The sequence below is a fragment of the Mirounga leonina genome, unplaced genomic scaffold, assembly GCF_011800145.1.
Source record: "Mirounga leonina isolate KUSES-001 unplaced genomic scaffold, KU_Mleo_1.0 Mir_197, whole genome shotgun sequence".
Taxonomy (NCBI): Eukaryota; Metazoa; Chordata; class Mammalia; order Carnivora; family Phocidae; genus Mirounga; species Mirounga leonina.
The window spans coordinates 10,956,878-10,973,572 of record NW_023270494.1 but is presented as its reverse complement, the minus strand read 5'-3'; the positions used below and the strand labels follow the sequence as shown (position 1 = coordinate 10,973,572).

At 40.2% G+C, this 16,695-nt stretch overlaps 1 protein-coding gene across 4 annotated transcripts in view; it reads right to left on the bottom strand.

The window, feature by feature from the left end:
* Window positions 1-1,353: 1,353 nt before the first annotated feature.
* ABCA6 (ATP binding cassette subfamily A member 6) overlaps window positions 1,354-16,695 on the bottom strand; it is an 81,127-nt gene continuing 65,785 nt past the window's right edge. For all 4 annotated transcript variants that reach the window (XM_035026159.1, XM_035026158.1, XM_035026157.1 and 1 more), the window contains exons 32-39: window positions 10,179-10,357; window positions 9,447-9,522; window positions 9,279-9,373; window positions 7,684-7,803; window positions 7,349-7,489; window positions 5,560-5,639; window positions 3,752-3,807; window positions 1,354-3,409 (exon numbers count right to left, since the gene is read on the bottom strand). In XM_035026159.1, coding sequence (XP_034882050.1) covers window positions 3,308-3,409; window positions 3,752-3,807; window positions 5,560-5,639; window positions 7,349-7,489; window positions 7,684-7,803; window positions 9,279-9,373; window positions 9,447-9,522; window positions 10,179-10,357 — 849 coding nt within the window. In that variant the 3' untranslated portion in view covers window positions 1,354-3,307. The remainder of the gene's footprint in view (window positions 3,410-3,751; window positions 3,808-5,559; window positions 5,640-7,348; window positions 7,490-7,683; window positions 7,804-9,278; window positions 9,374-9,446; window positions 9,523-10,178; window positions 10,358-16,695) is intronic.

The window sequence follows — 16,695 nt, the reverse complement described above, 5'->3', positions numbered from 1 at the left end:
AGGTGCCAATCACCAAGTCCCCTGTTATCTCCTCTACTTCTGATCTTCCGGCTATAAATGGGGTTCCCATGACCCCATCCTTGGGTTTGACACTTTGCTAGAACAGCTTACAGACCTCAGGGGAACTCTTACTTATGTTGACTGGTTTATTATATAATAAACAATATGATAAGGATTCAGATGAATAGCCAGATGAAGAGATACATAGGATAAGGTCTGGAAGGGTTCCAAGCATAGGAGCCTCAGTCACCCTGGAATTGGGATGCACCTACCACCTTCTCAGCACATAGATGTGTTCACCAGCTTGGATGCTCTCTGAATCCAATACTTTTGGAATTTTTATGGAGGCTTCATCAGATAGGTATGATTGACTCTCAATTTCCAATGCTTCTCCCACCTCTGGAGAATCGGGATGGGGCTGAAAGTACCAAGCTTCTAATCATGGCTTGGTCTTTCTGGTGGCCAGTGCTGATCCTGGAGCCCACGAGTCATCTCATTAGAACAAAAGTTACTTCTATCACTCAAGAGACCCCCAGGTCTTAGGAGCTCTGTGTTAGGAACTGGAGTCCAAAACCAAGTATTAGAAGGAACTGGGGGCAGAGATCAGTATATATATATTTCTTTTTTTATACAAATGAATACAGAGAATTGCAGCCAAGACCAGCTTACCTGGAGCAGAAGTCAGGAGAGCCATAAACTAGGAACAAACACCTTAAATGGTAATTCTGATGATTTGCTGGAGGCTGAGTGAGAAGGATGAGGTAAGAGTAGGACATTCCTGGGGTCAATTTTAGTGTAAGAGGGGCCAGAAGCAGATGCATGTAACTGGAGGAAGGCAAAGGTTATAGGCCTCGAAGGATACATCTACTTGAGATCTGGAACTAAAGTAAGGGCAGGAGGGAAGAGATCCTCTGACCTCTCCCCTCTTCTACCTTCGCATCTATTGTTGCTTTTTCCTGTTGGATTGGACAACCAACTGGAAGCCAACCATGAGGCCAACCATGAAAGTGTGGAATTGGTGATGCAGTCCTCAGCAGTCAGTCTCCCTTGGAAGGGGTATAGTAGGAAAATAACGAACAAAACCAGCACAGGACCTGTCTACAACACAGTTAGAGATGATGCAACTATTTTTCCTTTTGAAAAAATCCTTTCCTTCATTTTATTCTGATCACCTTCCCTTTTCATACCCATTTATCTGCTCTTGAATATATTCCTCCCATCCAAGTACTAACCAGGCCTGACCCTGCTTAGCTTCTGAGATCAGACGAGATTGGGTGCGTTCAGGGTGGTATGGTCATAGACAGCTCTTGAATATATTCCTAATAAAAACCCAAGTCTTCAAAAACACCCATATTATGATGGATTTAGCAAACCATGTCCAATTTAATCTTTTAAAAATATTTATACATCTGATATTCGTTATTCAGTACTTTGTAAACATATTTCTACAACAGTTAAGAAAATTTATAACTTATAATGAATATAAGCAAAGATTTCATCATATTACTACGTGAAATGGTTATACATGTTGTGATCTTATACATTTGAGCAAGACAGGAGAAGTCATTGCTTGAATTTTAGAAATAATTTAAACCCAACTCTCATTATGATATGAATTTGCTTTTACAGGGCACTAAAGCATCCTGAATAAACAGTAAGCCACTGATTATTTATCATGGATTTGGAAACATAATATTCTAGATATAATTATGATATGTAATATATGCAGATAAAATATTTAATTATGTGAAAAATGGATTAGAAAAAGATTAAAACACAAAAATAAATGAACAAAAAAATACAAATAACACAAAATAAAATACAAACATATAAAACTGGAATGTCACCATAAGTTTAAAAGTAAACTAAAACAATTTCAATGTTATATCAGCAAATATGCACATATAGTTAAGAAATTATATATACTATAGTGATTCCATTCTTTTGTAAAAGAAAAAAGAAACTGATTTTTTTTTTGGTATGGAGGAAGTGTGGTGATTCTTTTATTCAATTTCTATGTTTTTCTCCATTATACAAAATCCTTCAATGAGCATAACAATGTGCTTTAAATTATATAACATCACCAAAAAAAAAAAAAAAAGGCATCAACAATACTGCTTGGTCTTCAAAAAATTTCCTTGTGATATTTAAAATGAAATAACTATTACTTAAGGAAAAAAATAAAATTACATGTAAAGCTCACACACGTTTTTTTAAATTTAGTAATACAAATGATTTATGCCTGTGTGTGTACAGACATAAAAACACATGTCCATGTACATACATAAGAAAGAAGTGATTTAAAAATAGCAGTAAAATACAGTTGACCCTTGGACCACACGGATTTTAGCTTCACGGGTTCACTTATATACGGATTTTTTACCATACAGTACAGTACATGTATTTTTTTCCTTATGATTTTCTTAGTAACTTTATCTTTTCTGTAGCTGACTTATTGTAAGAATACAGCGTATAATACATATAACACAAAACTGTGTTAATTGACTATTTATGTTTGGGGAAGGCTTCCGGTCAACAGTAGGCTATTAGTGGTTAAGTTCTGGGGGGAGTCAAAAGTTATATGCAGATTTTTGACTGCACAGGGAGTTTGTCACCCCTAACCCCTGTGTTGTGCAAGGGTCAACTGCACACAGACAACTACTGATGAGAGAAATCAGCACCCCCACAATCATGAAGTAACATTTAAAATCTTAAAAATCTGATCAAATGCTGTTGTGACTCCCCTTATTTTCAGAAGGTAAGTTTGAAAGCTCTTCCGATGCACGTGCTTGTTCACGGGTGAGTCCAATGGACTCCTCACTCTGTGAATTTCAAAACAGTTTCTGAAAAGGTTTCAGAGGAAGACTCTTGGGTTTTACTTGTGTTTTAAAGCAAACTCATAAACCTGAGGCCTCCCAAACGCATGCAGCCATCCTGCAGCTTCTGGCTGTTGAAGAGATCCTTCATAATCCCGCTACGAATTTCTTAGTAAATGTCATATTTCAAAGTGATACACCATGTTTAAAGTTATACTTCAGAAAAAATTCCAAGCTTGTGGTTTGATTTCCACAATACCTGGTATCTGGTCTTCAGGTAACTTTATTAATACTTTATATTGCCTTTATCACAGATTTTCTATCATTCCTAAATTTAAGGGGAAGAACAATTTTGACATGTATTCATTTGTTGACCAAATATACAAAATATACCCTGATACTGATGTTAATGATTTTTAAAATTATACATACTGCCAATTATTACATAGAACCGAGGCTTATATGACACAAGAATTAATAGGTTTGAACTTTTAAAAGTCGTCTGAAGGAGAGAGGAGTTCCCATCTCATGGTTGTATCAATTTCTTCTTCGAAATTTTCCAGATCCTGCTCCTTAGAAAGCTCTAAAAATACCTAAATAGGAGACAATGCAGAAGGAAAAGGAATTATCAAGTTGTTTATTGTCTTCAAAATAAATAGGAAATTGGGGCGCCTGGGTGGCTCAGTCGGTTAAGCGACTGCCTTCGGCTCAGGTCATGATCCTGGAGTCCCGAGATCGAGTCCCGCATCCGGCTCCCTGCTCGGCAGGGAGCCTGCTTCTCCCTCTGACCCTCCCCCTCTCATGTGCTCTCTGTCTCTCTTATTCTCTCTGTCTCAAGTAAATAAATAAAATCTTTAAAAAAAAAATAGGAAATATGTATAATTACTTTCACGTGAAATTTACAGGAATGATACAAACCATAAAAGCTGACCCACCTTTTCCAATGTGCACTGAGAGAGGCTGTACTCTTCCAGGTTAAAGTTATGTTTCACTGGGGAAAAAAAAAAAAAAAAGATTGCTAGTAGATGCTTACAAATTATTACCAAGAATTTTTTCAAAGTCATACAAAATAAAAATACACACTATTAACATAAATAGAATATACAGCTGAATAAGCAAATGCTTGGTGAAAGAAGGGAATCATGAAAAGTCATAGAGTTAATATAAATACAAATTGAATTAATCTTGATATGAGAATTTTCTCATACTACATTTTGATACATTTTATTACATAGTATATGTGTCCTGGGAAACGTAAGTTCCTTGAGGAACTACGTAATTGATTGACACATCCTTACACACAAGGAGGATTTCAATCCATTCCTTTCCCTTTGAAAGGACCCAATGCTTCCGTGTAACTGGCTTCAGCCAGTTTATCTGCTGTGCCCAGCTTGATGCTGGGTGTCCCTGCCAGGAAACCACATTTACATATTCACGTATTCACAGCTCACCACTCACACACTGAGACTCTTCTGTGTGTGTGCCATGCTTGGTACCAGGGACAGAGTAGTGATGAAAACAAAACCCTGCCTTTGTGTATAAAACTCTGCATTCTAGTGGCAGGAATATGGGCATTAAATAAATGAGGACTTAAATATATGATAAAGGAAATGCTGATTGCTACTACTGAGGGAAAATAAATCAGGTAGAGGAAACAGGAAGTGCCAGGCACTCTTTTTTAACAGGATGGTTGGTGTTGGCCATAGTTACAAGGTAAGAATTGAGCAGAACTTGAAAGAAGTGAGAAAACAAGCTGGATATTTGGAAGTAGTAGAATTTCAGGAAGAAGGATCAGCGAGTGCAAAGTCCTGGGGCAGGAGTATGCATGTCTGGTAGCATTTAGGAAGAGCTAGGAAGTCAGGGTGTCCAGAGTGGAGGGAGTAAACTGGGGATTCATATTCTCTCAAACACAATGAGCCTGGTACAAGTCTAAACACTTCACAAATGAATTCATTTAATCTTCCTAATGACCCAGCCCAAGTGGGCACTGATATTACCCCTCATTTAGAGACAGATCACCTAGACATGCAGGGATTCAGTAACTTTACCCAGTGTCTCCCAGCTGACACTGAACTTGGAGCCTGTGTGAGGAATTACTCCATGACGGTCTGCTGCTGGGACTGACCCAGCTGAAAGCAGAAAAATGAGGATGAAGGGAAAAAGTAGACAATGTGTCGAATGGCAAGAGGAGTCCGCACGATGGAGGGACGGACTTAGCAGGAGACACAGACAGTTTGTTCACTGTGACAGGAAGGCAGAACACACGACCCAGACGCAGGGAGGCGGGTACATGGGTGGAAGGTTTTCTGTGGCTTTTATTTTATTAGTGAAATATAAAGCAAGGGCATCAACTGAGGGAGAAAAGCAGGAGGGAAGGAAAGAGGAGTGAAGCAGTAATTTAGGACACTTGGTGTAAATGGGTTGTGCACACAGGCAATGCAGCCCCCACTAGGTTAATGTTGTGAATTTGTGAGGTTAATGTTACGAATTCACGGTAGAACCAGCCAAGCTCAGCTGTGTGTTTTCTGTAGCTCCAGTCCCTGCCCTGAAGATAAACCTCTTTCCAGACAACTGGATTAACCACTTTTGGGGTTAAATCCCACCACTACCTACCATTAGAATTCTTAAAACCATTAAGAATTTGCATATTTTTAAAATGGATTACACAATTACCTACCACGAAATTATTACCTGATGCTGAACTGATTCCTCAAAAGTTTTATTTTACAGTGGTAACTCTTACCTGCCTCCAATTTGCGAAAGGTCTGAGACAGAGGGTAAACATCCACCAAAGGCAGTTTATAGACCAAGAAGGAGGAATACCTGGGAATATGAAAATGTCATATTTGACCCTGAGTTTCAAGGGGAGAAAATGACCATCAAAATAAATACTGATATTAACATCAATTTCCTTTGATGAAAATAAAAGTAATACAAATAAATGTATGGCTTACATAAAAAGTAAGTAAGTAACAGTCTTACACAATTCACAGACTGTTGAATCACAGACCTGCACCTCTGAAACAAATAATATAATATATGTTTTTTTAAAAAAAAAGAAGAAGATAGCAGGAGGGGAAGAATGAAGGGGGGGAAATCAGAGCGGGAGATGAACCATGAGAGACGACGGACTCTGAAAAACAAACTGAGGGTTCTAGAGAGGAGTGGGGGGGAAGGATAGGTTAGCCTGGTGATGGGTATTAAAGAGGGCACGTTCTGCATGGAGCACTGGGTGTTATATGCAAACAATGAATCATGGAACACTACATCAAAAACTAATGATGTAATGTATGGTGACTAACATAACAATAAAAAGTTTTTAAAAAAAGTAAGTAAAATGACTGATGGAAAATTCTTAAAATGTCTTTCGTGGCTGGCTGTTGGAGATAATTCTTCTAGAAAGAATCCAGAATAATTGCATTTATGCTCAGTGTATGCAAACCTTTTGTTGTTGTTGTTGAACACAGACATCTGAACTAATCCCTTTGCTTAGCTTAAATTAGGTTGCAATTAATTAATTCACTTAATATTTCATCCTTCTCACCAGAAAGCTAAGGAAAGGGAGATGTGAGGTTAAGAGAGAGGGACCTGATGGGGAGGGTTCAAAAGGCTTTAACTATAAACTTCCCTGACCTCTGAAGAGAGGAAGAGCCAGAGGGGATCTGTGGCGTCTTGCTTCCATGTGCCATTTCCAGCTGGATGACCTCATGCCCATTCTCAGCTCATTCCCAGATAGCAGTGTGATGCCCCCAGACCTTCAGGCCTGGCCCTCTCCAGCCCAGCCCCTGCTTCTTCAGCCTTGCCACTCATGATCTTCCCACTACATAGTTACACCAAGAGTCTGGGAACAGGACTGAGTTACTTGCCCTTGCGTAGACTTCGATAATTCCATTACATTTATACTGTGCTAAAATGGAAATAGCACTTGCTTCTTTGGCGTGCTTATCTCTCCAAGGAATTCCAAATTCAGTTCTTGCTCCACCTCCTTGGCCCCCTCTCCCCCGACACACAGACATACACAAACACACACACACATATAGGTACACACACACACACACACACACACACCCCTTTCTATTCTCCATTTGAGGCATTAAAACTCATTAGAGGGAGACTATTTGATTATCACGATTGCTGTTTGTTTCCAAGAGGGGAATTCACCTTAAATAGTTACATCTTTCAGATATTTTCAGGCAGGTCTGTGGAGGGCGCCATGGGTCCAACTGTGGTCCCATGTGGGTTCCAGGCATGAGAAGTTCCTTTCCCCCAATTTTTCCAAGTCCTGCTCTAAGCCCAGCCATGGGTGGCTGAGGAGGCCCATGTAAGGTGTCCCCAAGCCTTCCTGGGTGGGGGGAGACACAGCTTCCTGGGTGGCTCCCAAATCTCTTATAATCTGGAAGAATCAGTAAATCAGTTTTTGAGGTCCCTAATTTATTAGGAAGTCAAATCACCCTGAAGTCCTCACAGAGCAGAAAAGAAACCACTGAGTGGGTAAAGCCAACAAGTTTCTCCATCATCAGAAGCTCCTTCACCTTTCCTGCTGTGTAGCCTGTTGGAAAAGCTTCAGAATCTCGGCGTGGACCCAAGTCACTTGGGCAGCTTCCTTCACTCTCAGTTCTAGAACGTAATCCTTGCCAAGTTTGTTTTTCAGGTGTTGGATGGAACCGATGCACCTATGGGAAGAAGGGAAACATGTTGGAAAATATACTGCCCCTTAAGTTTTTTACATTCTTAAGTTTCAAATGTAAGGGAAAGGGCATCACTGAGCAAGCTGACGGGAAGAACTCCAGGTGCTCACAGTGATTCTGCTCTTTCCACAGGGAATTTCATTTTGAGGGTCAAGCAGAGCCTCCAGGAAGACACCCACCTCAGCCTTCCAGACACCATGATAGCGATGCGGTCACATATGGCCTCGGCTTCGGCCAGGTAATGGGTGCTCAGGAGTGCCACTTTTTCTGTGTTTTTAATGGCTGTCTGGATCATCTGCCTGAAATGAGCCCCAAAAAATCACTGTTAAAAAAAGGGTAGGGCGGGGGCGCCTGGGTGGCTCAGTTGGTTAAGCGACTGCCTTCGGCTCAGGTCATGATCCCGGAGTCCTCGGATCGAGTCCCGCGTTGGACTCCCTGCTCGGCGGGGAGTCTGCTTTGTCCTCTGACCCTATCCCCTCTCATGTGTTCTCTCTCTCATTCTCTCTCTGTCAAATAAATAAATAAAATCTTTAAAAAAAAAAAAAAAAAAAACAAGGGTAGGGCGCCTGGGTGGCTCAGTTGGTTAAGCGACTGCCTTCGGCTCAGGTCATGATCCTGGAGTCCCGGGATCGAGTCCCGCATCGGGCTCCCTGCTTGGCGGGGAGTCTGCTTCTTCTGACCTTCCCCCCTCTCATGTGCTCTCTCTCTCTCTCAAATAAATAAATAAAATCTTAAAAAAAAAAAAGGGGTAGAAAAAAAGAGAAATGGAGGGAAAATTGTGTAGATAAAATATGGTTTATGAACCATATTTATAAGTCATATTTCTAATTTTAAAAACCAGAAATGTGAATACTGATTAGGTTTTTTGATAATATAAAGAAAAGTGTTTAATATTTTTAGGTATGCTAATGGTATTCTGCTAAAGTTTTTAAAAAAGAAAACTTCCTATCCTTTGAAGGAACTAATTGAAATATTTAAAATAAAGGATAGGCTGCCTAGTACGTGCTTGAAACTGATAGGAGTGGAGAAAAGGGAATGGGTGGAGGTAAAATGAAAAAAGGTGAGACTTATATGGGTAACTGTTGAAATAGGTCAGGGGTATACTGGGTTCATAAATGATTCTCTTTACATTTGTACAAAATTTCCACAGTGAAGTTCTTTAAAGAAGTAGGGAAACTATTGGACAGTCACAAATATGAAATTAGATTGGATGATTTTATTAATTCAAATGGTACATCCTAGAAAGGAAAGCAAAAACAATTTAAAAACTAAGAAAAACTGGATAAGCAAATTTGACAGATTTGGTAAAGGGGGGAAGAAAAGGAAATGGACAAAGAACGTAAGTTAATAGACTTAAAAAAAAAAACCACCTCAATACATATACCTCAATAATTAAAAAAATTGAACTCCAAATTGCAAGACCTAAAATTCCAACAAAATGCTTAAGAGTTTTTTTTTTAACATTAATACCACATGATTATGATACAACATGAGAGAATCTATTTGTGAAATATTTATTTTCCTAATGATATGGATTATCTCCACTAAATTAGAAATGAGTGGATTTGATTTTCCAAGATCAGGTTTTTTTTTAATTAAAAGAATTTTTTTTTTAAGTAAGCTAAACACCCAACATGGGGCTTGAACTCACAACCCTGAGATTAAGAATTGCATGCTCTATTGACTGAGTCAGCTAGATGCCCCATCTAAGATCAGTTTAAAAACACAACTTTGACATGAGGTTTATACTCGTAGCTCTGAGGGTTATGCTCACCACAATTGCCTCTGCCCTGCTGGGTCCATGCCTGTCGATGGCTCATCCAGAAGCAGGATCGGCGAATTTCCCAGGACGCTCAGCACAAAACACAACTGAAAGACAGAGAAGCACCTTATTCCCTGCCACCACGTCAGCCCTCAGAATAACATCAAACATCCCACATACCTTTCTGGTGGCTCCTGCCGGTAATTTCTGCACTGGAACATTTAGCTGTTCATGCAGTTTGAAAGTATCCACCAATCTGATGGAAAACAGGAGGAGAATGTCAGTTCCAAAGAGGATCTTTGGAACTGTAATCCCACAGAAGAGTAATAGCATTGGAGGGAAGCTGGGCACTATTATTCTGAAACTCATGATCAAAGAGAAAAAGTTTGTTTCAGAACAGGAAAGATTTTCCACCTCATAAAAAGTTCTAAAGAATAACTAGAATTTTGAATTTTGAACTGAAATGGATGATTATTCATGATTATTCACTCATTTAACATTGTCAATTATTTTATACAATTATTTTTTTTAAAGATTCCTCAATCAAGGATGCAGGAAACAGCGCCCGCCCCTCCATCCCTGCTCTACCGTGGACACTCTCTGAAAAGGTGCAGACATCATTTCTACTCTCCATTTTTTTCTAAGATTTTATTTATGTGACAGAGACACAGCGAGAGAGGGAACACAAGCAGGAGGAGTGGGAGAGGGAGAAGCAGGCCTCCCGCCGAGCAGGGAGCCCGATGCGGGACCCGGTCCCAGGACCCTGGGATCATGACCTGAGCCGAAGGCAGACACTTAACGACTGAGCCACCCAGGTGCCCCTCTGCTCTCCATTCTTTATCAGGGAAATTATCATCAGTGGAATAGCCTCCCTGTCTCTGGACAAAAAGGAATCACATGACCTCTCTTTACCGTGCAATGGCAGTGGTGGCGTCCCCTTTCCTCAGCCCTTTGATGGCGGCGAAGACCTCCAGATGTTCCCTCACTGTCAGGTTGGGCCAGAGCACGTTCTCCTGAGGACAATATCCCAGGAAGTTGACCGTGTTGTCTGCCTGATCATCCCAAACTGAACCACATCCTTTCAGTTCTACCTAAGAAAGTAAACCAGTTTTAGAAACACATGTAGCCTTTTCTCCAATCTCACACTCAAGAAACTGACATGTAGCTAATAAATACCTAAATTTTCTGAGCATCACAGAAATATGAGTGAAGTCTTACGGTATTTGTCTTGCTCTGACTTCTTTCACTTAGCATTATACCCTTTATAATCTACGTTGTTGCAAGTGATAGAAATATTGAAATCATTATATTGTACACCTGAAAGTAATATAACACTGTATATTAATTGTACTTCAATAAAAATTTTTAATTAAAAAGATAAATAAATACACAAAAATTAAAAAGCTAAAACAGTAAGTATTATAGAAATTCATATTTATTATAGAAAACTATTTAAGGGGGAAGGAAAGATGGCGGAGGAGTAGGGGACCCTATTTCAACTGGTCCCCGGAATTGAGCTGGATATCTACCAGACCACTCTGAGCACCCACGAAACCAGCCTGAGATGTAAGAAGATCTGGATCTCTACAAACAGAATATCGCAGGCGGTTGGTTTCAAGGTACGAAGCAGGGAGCCGTGATTCCCGGGGCAGATATCGGAGGATAAACAACAGTGGGAGGGTGCCTGGGGACGGGGCACAGACTCGCAGAACAGTAGCGGCGGGGAAAGAACTTTAGGGCAGCCCCAGGGGCAGAAACCCGAAGTGGCGGGGTCGCGCCTGCAATCTGGGGGCAGCTGGCAGTTTTAGAAGCATAAAGGGCAGAGACGTGCTCCAACCTGGAGGCAGGACTGGGAGCCCTGTGGAGGGGCGCACAACCCAGGACGCTGCAGTTTAGAGCAGCACGGACAGAAACGGAGACAGTGTGGCCTGGAGAGCTCACTGAAGAACCGACTGCCGTTTCTCTGCTCTGAGGCAGAGGGTTGGAAACGGTCTCTTCTGCTCTGACTCGCGGAAAGAGACGCGGAAAGCCGCCAGGGAAAGCCACCAGAGAACAAAAACCCCCAAAACTGATTCCCACTGAGCCCATCCCCCACCACAGGGGGGCAGGGCAACTCCGCCCAAACAGGGTTGCCTGAGTAACAGCATGGCAGGCCCCTCCCGCAGAAGACAGGCTGGGAAAACAAGAGGCCAGCAACCCTAAGGTCCCAAGAAAACAGGTGCATCTTGCTTGGGTTCTGGTCAATAATTTGGACTCATACATTCCCTCAAATACCCATCAACAGAATGACTAGGAGGAGGAGCCCCCAAAATAGAAAAGACTCAGAGATTATGACTTATCCTGCAGATTTACAAATGGATGCAGATATAACCAAGATGTCGGAGATGGAATTCAGGCTAGCAATTGTGAAGACAATGGCTAGAATGGAGAAATCAATTAATGGCAACATAGAGTCTCTAAGGGCAGAAATGAAAGCTGAATTGGCAGAACTTAAAAATGCTATCAATGAGATCCAATCCAATTTAGATAATCTAACAGCTAGGGTAACTGAGGCAGAAGAACGAATAAGTGACCTGGAAGACAATATAATAGATAAAAAGGGAAAAGAGAAGGCCAGGGAAAAACAACTCAGAATCCATGAAAATAGAATCAGAGAAATAAGTGACACCATGAAGCGTTCCAATGTCAGAATAATTGGAATCCTGGAGGGAGTAGAGAGAGAGAGAGGACTAGAAGATGTATTTGAGCAAATCGTAGCTGAGAACTTCCCTAATCTGGGGAATGAAACAAACATTGGCATCCTAGAGGCAGAGAGGACCCCTCCTAAGATCAAGGAAAACAGGCCAACACCCCGGCATGTAATAGTAAAACTTGCAAATCTTAGAACCAAGGAAACCATCTTAAGGGCAGTTAGGGGGAAGAGATTCCTTACGTACAGAGGGAGGAACATCAGAATAACGTCAGACCTATCCACAGAGACCTGGCAAGCCAGAAAGGCTTGGCAAGACATATTCAGGGTACTAAATGAGAAGAACATGCAGCCAAGAATACTTTATCCGGCAAGGCTTTCATTTAGAATGCATGGAGAGATGCAGAGCTTCCACGACTGGCAGAAACTGAAAGAATATGTGAGCACTAAGCCGGCTCTGCAAGAAATATTACGGGGGTTCTATAAAAGGAGAAAGACCCCAAGAGTGATATACAACAGAAATTTACAGGGACAATCTATAAAAACAACGCCTTCACAGGCAACATGATGACAATTAATTCATATCTTTCAATAATCACTCTCAACATGAATGGCCTAAATGCTCCCATAAAACGGCACAGGGTTGCAGATTGGATAAAAAGACAGGACCCATCCATATGCTGCCTACAAGAGACTCATTTTGAACCTAAAGATACATCCAGACTGAAAGTGAAGGGATGGAGATCCATCTTCCATGCCAGTGGACCTCAAAAGAAAGCTGGGGTAGCAATTCTTATATCAGACAAATTAGATTTTAAACTAAGGTCTGTAATTAGAGACACAGAAGGATACTATATCATTCTTAAAGGGTCTATCCAACAAGAAGATCTAACAATTGTAAATATCTATGCCCCCAACATGGGAGCAGCCATCTACATAAGCCAACTGTTAACCAAAATAAAGAGTCATATTGATAACAATACGTTAATTGTAGGAGACCTCAATACTCCACTCTCAGCAATGGACAGATCATCTAAGCAGAAAACCAACAAGGAAACAAGAGCTTTGAATGATACATTGGACCAGATGGACCTCATAGATATTTACAGAACATTCCACCCTAAAACAACAGAATACTCATTCTTCTCGAGCGCACATGGAACTTTCTCCAGAATAGACCACATACTGGGTCACAAATCAGGTCTCAACCGATACCAAAAGACTGAGATTATTCCCTGCATATTCTCAGACCACAATGCTTTAAAACTGGAACTCAATCACAAGAAAAAATTTAGCAGAAATTCAAACACTTGGAAGCTAAAGACCACTCTGCTCAAGAATGTTTGGGTCAACCAGGAAATCAAAGAAGAACTTAAACAATTCATGGAAATCAATGAAAATGAAAACACATCGGTCCAAAACCTGTGGGATACTGCAAAGGCAGTCCTAGGGGGGAAATACATAGCCATCCAAGCCTCACTCAAAAAAATAGAAAAATCCCGAATTCACCAACTAACTCTACACCTTAAAGAACTAGAGAAAAAGCAACAAACGGTGCCTAAGCCACGCATTAGAAGAGAAATAATTAAAATTAAAGCAGAGATCAATGAATTAGAAACCAGAAACACAGTAGATCAGATCAACGAAACTAGAAGTTGGTTCTTGAAAGAATTAATAAGATCGATAAACCACTGACCAGACTTATCCAAAGAAAAGAGAAAGGACCCAAATTAATAAAATTATGAATGAAAGGGGAGAGATCACGACTAACACCAAGGAAATAGAAACAATTATTAGAAATTATCATCAACAACTATATGCCAATAAACTGAGCAATCTGGATGAAATGGAAGCCTTCCTGGAAACCTATAAACTGCCAAGACTGAAACAGGAAGAAATTGACAACCTGAATAGGCCAATAACCAGTAACGAGATTGAAGCAGTGATCAAAAACCTCCCAAAAAACAAGAATCCAGGGCCTGATGGATTCCCTGGGGAATTCTACCAAACATTCAAAGAAGAAATAATACCTATTCTACTGAAGCTGTTTCAAAAAACAGAAACAGAAGGAAAACTTCCAAACTCATTCTATGAGGCCAGCATTACCTTAATCCCCAAACCAGGCAAAAATCCCGTCAAAAAGGAGAATTTCAGACCGATATCCCTGATGAATATGGATTCCAAAATCCTCAACAAAATCCTAGCTAATAGGATCCAACAATACATTAAAAGGATCATCCACCACGACCAAGTGGGATTTATCCCTGGGATGCAAGGGTGGTTCAACATTCGCAAATCAATCAATGTGATAGAACACATTAATAAGAGGAAGGAGAAGAACCATATGGTCCTCTCAATTGTTGCAGAAAAAGCATTTGACAAAATACAACATCCTTTCCTGATTAAAACTCTTCAGAGTATAGGTATAGAGGGAACATTCCTCAAGTTCATAAAATCTATCTATGAAAAACCTACAGCGAATATCATCCTCAATGGGGAAAAGCTGAGAGCCTTTCCCTTAAGATCAGGAACACGTCAAGGATGCCCACTCTTACCACTATTGTTCAACATAGTACTAGAAGTCCTAGCCACAGCAATCAGACAACAAAAAGAAATAAAAGGTATTCAAATTGGCAAAGAAGTCAAACTCTTTTCACAGACGACATGATACTTTACGTGGAAAACCCAAAGACTCCACCCCCAAATTACTAGAACTCATACAGCAATTCAGTAATGTGGCAGGATACATAATCAATGCACAGAAATCAGTTGCTTTCTTATACACTAACAACGCAACTATAGAAAGAGAAATTAGAGAAACGATTCAATTTACAATAGCACCAAAAACCATAAGGTACCTCGGAATAAGCCTAACCAAAGAGGTAAAGGATCTATACTCTAGGAACTACAAAACACTCATGAAAGAAATTGAAGAAGACACAGAAAGATGGAAAAATATTCCATGCTCATGGATTGGAAGAATAAACATTGTTAAAATGTCTATGCTACCCAGAGCAATCTATACCTTCAACGCCATCCCAATCAAAATTCCAATGACATTTTTCAAAGTGCTGGAACAAACAATCCTAAAATTTGTATGGAATCAGAAAAGACCCCGAATCGCCAAGGAAATGTTGAAAAAGAAAAACAAAGCTGGGGGCATCACGTTGCCCGATTTCAAGCTATATTACAAGGCTGTGATCACCAAGACAGCATGGTACTGGCACAAAAACAGACATATAGACCAATGAAACAGAATAGAGAACCCAGATATGGACCCTCAACTCTATGGTCAAATAATCTTTCACAAAGCAGGAAAAAACATGCAATGGAAAAAAGACAGTCTCTTAAATAAATGGTGCTGGGAAAATTGGACAGCCACATGCAGAAGATTGAAACTCGACCATTCTCTAACACCATTCACAAAGATAAACTCAAAGTGGATGAAAGACCTCAATGTGAGTCAGGAATCCATCAAAATCCTAGAGGAGAACATAGGCAGGAACCTCTTTGACATCACCCACAGCAACTTCTTTCAAGATACATCTCCAAAGACTAGTGAAACAAAAGCAAAAATGAACTTTTGGGACTTCATCAAGATAAAAAGCTTCTGCACAGCAAAGGAAACTGTCAACAAAACAAAGAGGCAACCCACAGAATGGGAGAAGATATTTGCAAATGACACTACAGATAAAGGGCTGGTATCCAAGATCTATAAAGAACTTCTCAAACTCAACACCCAAAAAACAAATAATCAAGTCAAAAAGTGGGCAGAAGATCTGAAAAGACACTTCTCTGAAGAAGACATACAAATGGCTAACAGACACATGAAAAAATGTTCATCATCATTAGCCATCAGGGAAATTCAAATCAAAACCACATTGAGATACCACCTTACACCAGTTAGAATGGCAAAAACGGACAGGGAAAGAAACAACAAATGTTGGAGAGGTTGTGGAGAAAGGGGAACCCTCTTACACTGTTGGTGCGAATGCAAGTTGGTACAGCCATTTTGGAAAACAGTGTGGAGGTTCCTCAAAAATACAAAAATCGAGCTACCCTATGACCCAGCAATTGCACTACTGGGTATTTACCCCAAAGACACAGATGTAGTGAAAAGAAGGGCCATATGCACCCCAATGTTCATAGCAGCAATGTCTGCAATAGCCAAACTGGAAAGAGCTGAGATGCCCTTCAACAGATGAATGGATAAAGAAGATGTGGTCCATATATACAATGGGGATATTACTCAGCCATCAGAAAGGATGAATACCCAACTTTTACATCAACATGGATGGGACTGGAGGAGATTATGCTAAGTGAAATAAGTCAAGCAGAGAAAGTCAATTATCATATGGTTCCACTTATTTGTGGAACATAAGGAATAGCATGGAGGACACTAGGAGAAGGAAGGGAAAAATGAGTGGGGGGGATTGGAGGGAGAGATGAACCATGAGAGACTATGGACTCTGAGAAACAAGCAGGGTTTTACAGGGGAGGGGGGAGGGGAGACTGGTTAGCCTGGTGATGGGTATTAAGGAGGGCACGTACTACGTGGAGCACTGGGTGTTATATGAAAACAATGTATTGTGTCAAAAACTAATGATGTATTGTATGGTGACTAACATAACATAATAAAATTTAAAAAAAATAAATAGTAAAAAAGAAAACTATTTAAATTACTAAAAGTAGAGTCTTACAAAGATATAACCTATATTTATCATGAAATGTCTATTTTGG